The 9,069-nt window shown below is 34.2% G+C and overlaps 2 protein-coding genes across 4 annotated transcripts in view; one reads left to right on the forward strand and one right to left on the reverse strand.

Moving 5' to 3' along the window:
* The window catches only part of extl3 (exostosin-like glycosyltransferase 3), a 27,701-nt gene extending 26,639 nt beyond the window's left edge, over positions 1 to 1,062 (reverse strand). Inside the window, exon 1 of the mRNA XM_024290546.2 lies at positions 821 to 1,062. The gene's annotated coding sequence lies outside the window, so the exon portion shown is untranslated. The remainder of the gene's footprint in view (positions 1 to 820) is intronic.
* Positions 1,063 to 3,107: 2,045 nt separating this feature from the next.
* riox1 (ribosomal oxygenase 1) overlaps positions 3,108 to 9,069 on the forward strand; it is a 6,812-nt gene continuing 850 nt past the window's right edge. The window contains exons 1-12 of one of the 3 annotated variants that reach the window (XM_024290549.2): positions 3,108 to 3,283; positions 3,373 to 3,522; positions 3,849 to 3,985; positions 4,261 to 4,360; positions 4,670 to 4,783; positions 5,828 to 5,934; positions 6,011 to 6,118; positions 6,938 to 6,972; positions 7,066 to 7,244; positions 7,554 to 7,658; positions 7,737 to 7,878; positions 7,940 to 8,060. In XM_024290549.2, coding sequence (XP_024146317.1) covers positions 3,197 to 3,283; positions 3,373 to 3,522; positions 3,849 to 3,985; positions 4,261 to 4,360; positions 4,670 to 4,783; positions 5,828 to 5,934; positions 6,011 to 6,118; positions 6,938 to 6,972; positions 7,066 to 7,244; positions 7,554 to 7,658; positions 7,737 to 7,878; positions 7,940 to 8,060 — 1,385 coding nt within the window. In that variant the 5' untranslated portion in view covers positions 3,108 to 3,196. Of the gene's footprint in view, positions 3,284 to 3,372; positions 3,523 to 3,826; positions 3,986 to 4,260; positions 4,361 to 4,669; positions 4,784 to 5,827; positions 5,935 to 6,010; positions 6,119 to 6,937; positions 6,973 to 7,065; positions 7,245 to 7,553; positions 7,659 to 7,736; positions 7,879 to 7,939; positions 8,061 to 9,069 lie in introns of those variants that run through there. The other 2 variants (XM_024290550.2, XM_024290551.1) reach the window with 2 other exon arrangements.

The raw sequence follows: 9,069 nt of genomic DNA on the forward strand, positions 1-9,069 counted from the left end.
TAAATGTCCTCATTTGTCAGAAAAATGCAACAAAAGTATGTTAAAAACACCATTTTTATTGAAGTGGTACTTTAAATAACTTATTAATTATAACTGCAATTAACTTTAAGTTATAATTTTTAAATTAAAAAAAGCAAAATTCTACACTTAATTTAAAATAAATATGTTTGCAATGCATTGTAGAATTAAGACTAAATATTAAAATGACTGAAAAATAAAACTCTTAGAATAAATTTATGATTTTTTAGTAACAAATGTTGTATTAATTTATATTGCACAATAAAACAAATCATCTAAATGCTCCATATTATGCAGCTAAGACTTTTTTGAGAAAATAAATGATGAAAATTGAACTTAGAGATTAAATATATAATTATTAACATATTCTAACAGTATTATAAATATCCAAATCAGGATTAATAAAAATTAGACTACAAATGAATGGCATAAAAATACAAAATAACATGGTCAATTTATATTTATAATGATTTAAAAATAATATTAATAAATTCTAGTCATTTCCAGAGGTGCTGCAGTCCCATCAGGTCACATCGGTCAGGTTGACGTGTGCTTTAACTGAGGAAAACATCACAGATTTAAAAACTGTTTCCAACATTAATTTATATTTACATTTTCTTAGTAAAAATAGAGACGAATAAAACATAATGTCACAATTCTGAACAGGGACGAAAATCATTAAAAATCCCGGCTTGAATGTGGGTACATGTAGCTAGCCCGGGCTAGCCGCTGCTGGTCACAACACAAGGCGCTCTCTGTGAGCGGATCTGCGGGAGCAGCGTTAGCTTCGCGGGCTACTCACCGCCTGTGGAGGCTCCGGGATGGTCTACGAGCTGCAGCGGCGCTGCCTGGCAGACATGGCGGCGGCTGGGAGTCCTCAGAGCTGACGGTGACACGGCGGCAGCTTCCGAACAAGTCCGCGGAGCTCCAGTGTTTCCATCGCGCAGTGGTCACAGCAACGTTACGGGCTGCATTGTTGGAAGAGCGACGGCTGGACAAACATCTGCGACTGCATGCTGCAAAGCATTCTGGGAAACATCAGCGCCGAGACCACACTGGGGAAACGAGAACAAGCGCCCTCTGGTGGTATGAGTGAATAAGTACTTTTGCCTTCAAGGAAGTAGAGGGTTTATTTTAGAAAAACAAAAATACAGAAAATATTTTAAATGTTATAATTAACCTGAGTAAATTTTATATACTTAAATTTCGATTTATTAAGACCAAACCATCTTTTTTCTTCACATTTCATAAAGAACTCTGCTTACTTTTGTATCCATAAATTTAATGGAAAATAAACATTCTATGAAATTTTAAAGTATCAGATGTAATTTACTGCTTTGAATCTAATTTTATGTTCATTATGTTCATTATTCTCTTTATTTTATTCAATACTTTTTATTATTGTGTCCTTTTTATAATATATGTTGTTATTTACATTTTATGTGACTATTCAAATTGTAACTTGTTAAACATGTTGTACAACTGCTTTTTATATTGTAAACTTCAACTTTTGTCAATAAAAAATAAAAAAACAAAGGGAAACAAACTATTTTGATTGGAATCTTTTGATTTCATTTTATGTTATTTTGTTTTAATGCTTTATTCTGTTTTATAATTTAGTCTTAAACACAATTTTGTTTGGTTTGTTTGAGGAAAATGTTTCTACAAGTTCCTATAATCTATAGTTCTATGTATATTGTTTGAAAATGTGTTCAAATTTGATCAGAATATTGAATTGTCAATAAAGAGTTGTAAAAAAAAATTAGAACCACTTTTAATTTGCTGTTTTCACACTCAACTAATCTATTCATCTATGCTATTGCACATAAATATAATTGATACATTACAATGAATACATTTCATCAGTAATAAATGTGAATTATACAAATAACAGAGAAAAGTAGAGTTCACCTCATAGTCAAAGTTCTGATTCTGGAGCAGCAGTGTGGTTTTAGTCCCAGCTGTGGATCAGCTTCACCAAGTACACAAAGTTCTTGAGGGTTTGTGGAAGTTCATCCATCAAAGCTATATGCTTTGTGGATTCAAACAAAGTATTTGATCTCTTCCTTTGAATTGATCTATAGGAGGTATTCTGGGAAAAAGCAGGAGCCCTACTGTCCAGTCCCTTCATAACCAAAGCATCAGCACGAGTTATACTATTAACCTGTTCACTGTGGATTTTAAACTTCTAAAGGAGTCAGAGATTGACATTTGAAGAGATGTAAAAGCTGTCTTTGTAACATTATAGTGAAAAAGGAGGTGAAGCTCCTTTTGCAGATCCTGGGGAAGTATTTTGGGCATGTCCCAACAGGAGGTGGAATCCAGGGAAGACCTGGTACTCGCTGGAGGAACTATGTTTCTCACCTGGCCTGGGGGCGCCTCTGTGGAGAAGGAGGTCTGGTCTGGACTCCTGCCACAACACGACTTTCACTCGGCTTCAGATATGCAGAAGAAAAAGATGGATGAAATGTAGTTTTGTAATTTTCAAAAAATGTATTTTTATTTTTTTAGTGTACAGTCAAGTTTGTTCAAGTGGTTTGGTATAAGCTTAATGTCTACCTGAAACTTTTTTTTTTTTTTCGCTCTAAAGTTCTTTGTCACAATGACTGACTAATGAAATGTTAGTTTGGCATGTAGCTAGATTTTCCCCCTTAGAAATAAAATGTTGTAAGATTTTTTTATGTTTTCGTTTTATAAAAAAAATAGAAAAAGAAAAAAAATCTATTTTTTGTATTACATGTTAATAAAAACAATTTATTTTTTGTTTTCATGAACATGTAATACAAAAAAGCATTTTTTTTAATTGACAAATTTATGTGATCTTATTTTTAAATTTGATCTTTATTTTTTATAACAAAAATAAATACTACTTCTACTAATAATAATAATATAATTGTTGTTGTTGTTTTGATTAAAATGATATAAACAGTGTAATTTCCTGATTTACAATTTATCTGTGATCAATCATATTTTTAAACCCAAATTTTCTATTAAAAAAATACTTATTTTGTTTATAATTATTCACATATTTTACATCAAAGAAAAAAAATGTGGAAATGTGGAGACAGTGCAGTTCATAAACCAACCTGGGGTGGCAGTAGTGAGCCAACAGGAGAACTGTCATTTCCGGTTTCCGCTTAGCAGCAGAGGAAGAAGCAGCAGCATCAGCGGGGAAAACATGGAGAGAAAACACATGTCTGCATTTTCTCTGTATCAGATTTTACCGCCACAACCGCCTTCTAATGTTAAAAAGACCGATGTAAAGGTACAGATATTTTATATTGTGACTTTAAAACGACTTGATTGTTAATATTAGTAAACGATAATTTGCACATGACTTGTTCTTCGTTTTAGGTGGAAATCAGGAGGAAATCAAAGACCACATCCTCAGTAGTAGGGATTCCATCAAAAGCCCAAATCAAGTCTGAAAGGCGGAAGAGGAGGAAGAAGCTTCTAAAAGCTGCACAGAAAACCGAAAACCAGAACGTTACAGCAGATGTGAATGTATGTACCAGGTATAGTTTTAAATATGGCGTCCCTAAACAGTATAGTCTTTGTTCCAACCTAAAGAGTCCCTTTGTTTTTATATTACAATGTACAATGTGTACTAATGGCTATTTTACACAGTTTTTTTAAATACTGAAACAGATGTTTACAATAACGTTTATTTAAAAAAAGAAAACAAGGGCGACCCTGGACATAGGCGAGCTAGGCGGCCGCCTAGGTCGCCATCTGCTGATGGGGGCGCCATATATCAATGCTTTTTTTTTTAAACACAATTTGACGGACTACTAAAAAAACGCCAAAGAATCTCTCTTCTTTGGATGCAGAAGGCAGAGAAGTGTGTCAGCATAGAGTCTTTGGATGCTGTCCTGGTGGATCTGGGCTCGATCAGTAACAGCAGAGAAAGAGCCGCTAAGATGTTCAAGTGGATCATCCATCCTGTTCCTGAAGCTCCTTTCTTTAGGTTGGTCCCTGTATCCTGGGAACTCATCACAGCTGCTTATTAGTTATTTAACTACACGTCTGAATGAATTAGTCCCTATTCATCATTTGTTCTCTTTCTGTTTTATCAAATGAACTAAACTTTAATAGTTAATCTAACATCTGCAGAAATTTCTTCTGTTTATCTTTATTTTCATTCTTTGTTAACTTTTATAAAAACACGTACACCTTTTAAAAGTATTTTCAAGATTTCATGGTCAGAATTCTGTGTTTTAAGTGACAATTTTCTCTGTTTAGGGATACGTGGGAAAAGAAGCCCATCTATGTTCGCCGCAGAAATCCAGATTATTACAAAGGGCTGTTCTCCACGGCGGAGTTTGATCGCATACTGAGAGAGGTAGTTTTCTGACATATTTCAAAGCTTTTACTGTATAGTATGAAGATATTTTTGCTTCAATAAAGCTGTTTTGTTGTCTGTGTAGTAGGAAACATCATTTGAAGTCAATTTAAACCCCAAAATGTTTGCTTTAAGATTAAAATAAAAATGTATTTATCTTTGTTGCTAGTTCAGCTAAATTTAAAAATCAGATTAAATAATAATAAATACACCTTTAAAAAAAGCATCTTACACTGCTGCCAACTAAACTTATAAGATTATTGATTGAAAAAAAAAAGGTTGAAATTCTTTTTTTTTTTTTATTTAAAGGAAAACGTTCAGTTTGGAGTGAACCTGGACGTCACAAGCTACACTAACGGCAAGAGGGAAACGCTCAATCCTCCAGGCAGGGCTCTGCCGTTCACTGTGTGGGACTTCTATGAGGTGAGGATAGGGCTGCCACAATTAGTCGACTAATCAACAACTAATCGACTATTAAAATAGTCGACGACTAATTTAATAGTCGATTAATTGTTACTTTATATTATATGGAGTCAGTGTGTAGTAAAGTTAAAAGTTATATTGGTATTATGCTAGCTTTTTGGGCTTTTTTTGGCAATTTTCAGTGAGGTTTTTTTAGGCTATTTTGGAGTTTAGCTAATGTTTCAGCTACATGCTAGCTGTTTTGGCTAATTTTGGATTTCTTTTCAGTTTTTTTTTTATTATTTTATTTTTAGGTTTAATTTGAGCTCAGCTAATATTTCAGCTGGGTGCTAGCTATCTTGGCTAATTTGGGCTTCTTTTTTTGTTGTTCTTTTGGGCTAATTTGGAGTTTAGCTAGTAGTTCAGCTACATGCTAGCTGTTTTGGCTAATTTTGGAGTTTTTTCAGGTTTTTTTAGGTTTAATTGGAGTTTAGCTATTATTTCAGCTGCATGCTAGCTTCTTCTTTTTCTTTCGGCTTTTCCCTTCAGGGGTCGCCACAGCAAATCAGTATCGTAGGTCTGATTCGCAGGTATTTTGGCTAATTTGGGCTTCTTTTTTGTTGTTTTTTTATTTGGCTAATTTGAAGTTTAACTAATAGCTCAGCTACATGCTAGTTGTTTTGGCTAATTTAGGATTTTTTTGTGTTTTAGGCTATTTTGGAATGTATCTAATATTTCAGCTCCATGGTAGCTGTTTTGGCTATTTTTTTTCGGGTTTTTTTTTAGTTTTAATTTGAGTTCAGCCAATATTTCCGCTGCATGCTAGCTATTTTGTCTAATTTGGGCTTTTTTGTTGTTTTTTAGGCTAATTTGGAGTTTAGCTAACATTTCAAATACATGCTAGCTGTTTTGGCTAACTTAGGCTTTTTTATTCTTTAGGCTAATTAGGCATTTAACTAATATTTTAGCTGGCTACTAGCTTTAGCGATTTCAGCTATTTGTTTTAGCGATTTCAGCTATCAATTTCCGCTGCATGTTGGTCAACATCCGCATTCCTTCCTCCAGAGTGGCTGCTCCCTCCGCATGCTGAACCCTCAGGCCTTCTCCTCCACGGTGTGGAACGTGCTGTCCATCCTCCAGGAGCAGTTTGGCAGCATGGCTGGAGCCAACGTGTGAGTGTTGAGACGAACTAAATCTGTTCTTAAAATACAATTTTTAAGGGATTTTATCCCTTTTTTTTTTAACCAGATACCTGACGCCACCTGGAACTCAAGGCTTTGCGCCGCATTACGACGATATCGAGGCTTTTGTGGTTCAGCTGGAGGGAAAGAAACACTGGAGGGTGTACAACCCAAGGTGATGATGATTGCTTGATTTGGTTTATTTCAAGCAAAACAAATCAAACTTGATTGGAAAAATTACAGCATTAATACGGCTGGGAATAGATTAGTTTACAGAAACGATTATATTCGATTTAACTCAATTTTGAGTTTACATATTTATACACATTTGTTTAGAAATACATTAATAATCTACTAAATGATTTGAATACGTTTATATTAATCTCATACAGTTCACATGCTATAAAATGTATTAATGAAATAATTTGACTGGTATTATTATACAGTGTTACGTGGATTCTCAAAGCTCCAACAATTGTTCTGCTTCTCCTGGAGGCCGTTTCAGTTTGGCCACTAGGTGGAGCTCGCGCTGTAACATTACATCTTATTCCAGAAGAAAAACAAAGTATGAGCAAAAAACTACGTTTTAGACCAAAAATGGTTGCTTTAAAATATATTTCCTTAAAAGAGTTAAGAAAATTGATGCCTGTGAGTTTATAAAGATGTTCATTTAGTCGGCAATGAATGTTTAGGTTGACTTAGCGTTAGCCATCCTATAGGAAATTCCATTAAACGATAGCATCAAGCTAGCGGACTTTAACTTTATGTGCTAAATCGATTAATATTTTTATGAATCTGTTATTGATTTATTAAGCTTAAAAAGATTCAAATCTATTTTCATCAACCAAGTCCTAAATATTAAAAGTAAAAGATCCCTATAAAGGCATAATCATAAATACACACATTTTGTACATTGGATCCATTAGAGGCGATGTTTGTCAACAAAATTTTAATTATTTGTTATTAAATATTAAATATATTTACTTTGTTCTAGGTCGGAGGAGGAGGTCTTGCCTGTATTTTCAAGCCGTAAGTAAATACCAAAAACTAAACCATGAATGAATTTTCCATTTATTTAATAACATGCCAGGTCTAAACTGTGATGATTTGGGACTTTTCCAGCTAATTTTGACCAGTCAGACATCGGAAAGCCCATCCTGGACGTGGTCCTGGAGGCGGGAGACCTCCTCTACTTTCCTCGAGGGTTCATCCATCAGGGCAGATGTCTTCCGGACGCGCACTCTCTGCACATCACCATCTCCTCCTTCCAGAAGAACAGCTGGGGGGATCTAATGCAGAAGGTGAGATCCCGATTTCTGCTGTGAGTTTGTATTTATGGGCTTCAACACAAGTTGTATTAAAAAGTATATTTGTAATTTAAATACATTTTCGTTCTTTATTATTCAAAATTCATAAAAGCAAAAATTCTGGGGGTCCGTTTTAAAAAAAAACTAATTTATTCGTCTTTAATTAAATCTCAGATTTATAATAATACAAGTTTGGTTTAAAGATTTATTTTTTTCTTTCTTTTAGAGGTTAAGAAACCTTTCCAAGTAAATCTCCCAGGCTTTAAAAGTGAATTTATTTATTTTATCGTATGTTTTTTCCAGGTTGTTACGGCCGCTCTTGAAATTGCGATGGAAGAGGATGTGGAGTTCCGTAAAGGTTTACCTCTGGACTACCTAACATACATGGGAGTGCAGAACTCTGACAAGGCAAATGCCCCAAAAAGAAAGTTTGAATCCTCTTGTGGTTAACTTCTTAGTCTCCTAACGAAAGTTGGTTTAATCCAGAAGGACCCTCGGAGGGAGAAATTCCTCTCTCAAATCGAGAATCTGATGAAGAAACTTCCAGATTACGCCCCGGTGGATGCTGCCGTCGACCAGAAAGCCAAAGATTTCCTCCACGACTGCCTGCCTCCCGTGCTTACTCCAGGTATGACGTACAATCAGGAATTAGTGTTTATAGACGTCTCATGAACCGTGTTCTATCACAGATGAACTAGCTACCAGTGTTCAAGGAGCACCCGTTCGGTGGGAGGATGGACGGGTTAAGGCCATGGCGCCACACATCACCACCCAAACTCAAATAAAGCTTCTCCGCGCTGGATGTGCCAGGTAAAGCTGCACGTGTATGCATTATTTTAGGAATGTTTTACGCCTTTCCCTACATTTTTTGGAACGTAAAAACTCACATTTTCAGTAATTTTGGCATCAAAACATTCAGCTCGCGCAGGACACTACTGCTTGTACGTTTGGTATTTATTAACTTTAGAGTTCTTGAAATATTGAGCAAAATACGCCCCCCATAGGAAATGAATGAAAAATGTCTTAAATCTTTAAAAAAAACGTTGAAACTTGAGAACTTCTGCTAACTTTCAGGTAGAGACAAAATGTTCAGAAACTACTGGATTTTTATTAGAGTAATTTGGAATTTAGCTTTTATTTTAGCAACATGTTAGCTTTTTTTTGGCTAATTTAGATATTTTTCCAGTTTTTTAGACTAATTTGGAGTTGGCTAATACTTTAGCATTATGCTAGCTGTTTTGGTAAAATTAGTTATTTTTCCAGTTTTGTTTTAGGATAACTGAGTTTAGCTAATATTTTAACAATATGCCAAAATTAGGCAAAATTTGATGTTTCTTTTTTTTTCATTAGGATAATTTTGGGTTAGGCTTAAATCTTAACATTATGCTAGCTGTTTTAAAAAATTAGATATTTTTCCAGTTTTATTTTACGATAATTTGGAGTTTAGCTTTTATTTTAGTAAATATGCTAGATGTCTTGGCAAATTTAGACATTTTTTATAAGTTTTTTTAGGATAATTTGGAGAGTTTAGCTAAAATTTTAGCATCATGCTAGCTGTTTGGCAAAAGTAAACTTTTTTTTTCATTTTTTTTAGGATAATTTGGAGCTCAGCTAATAATTTAACATTATTCTAGCTGTATTAGCAAACTTTGACTTTTTTAGATTAGCTTAAATTTTAGCATTATGCTAGCTGTTTTAGTAAAATAATATATTTTTCCAGTTTTATTTAAAGATCATTTGGAGTTTAGCTTTTATTTGATCAATATGTTAGCTGTTTTGGCAAAATTAGACATTTTATCCAGTTTTTTTTGTATGATAA

This window comes from Oryzias melastigma, linkage group LG24 (assembly GCF_002922805.2).
Source record: "Oryzias melastigma strain HK-1 linkage group LG24, ASM292280v2, whole genome shotgun sequence".
In the NCBI taxonomy this organism is placed as follows: domain Eukaryota; kingdom Metazoa; phylum Chordata; class Actinopteri; order Beloniformes; family Adrianichthyidae; genus Oryzias; species Oryzias melastigma.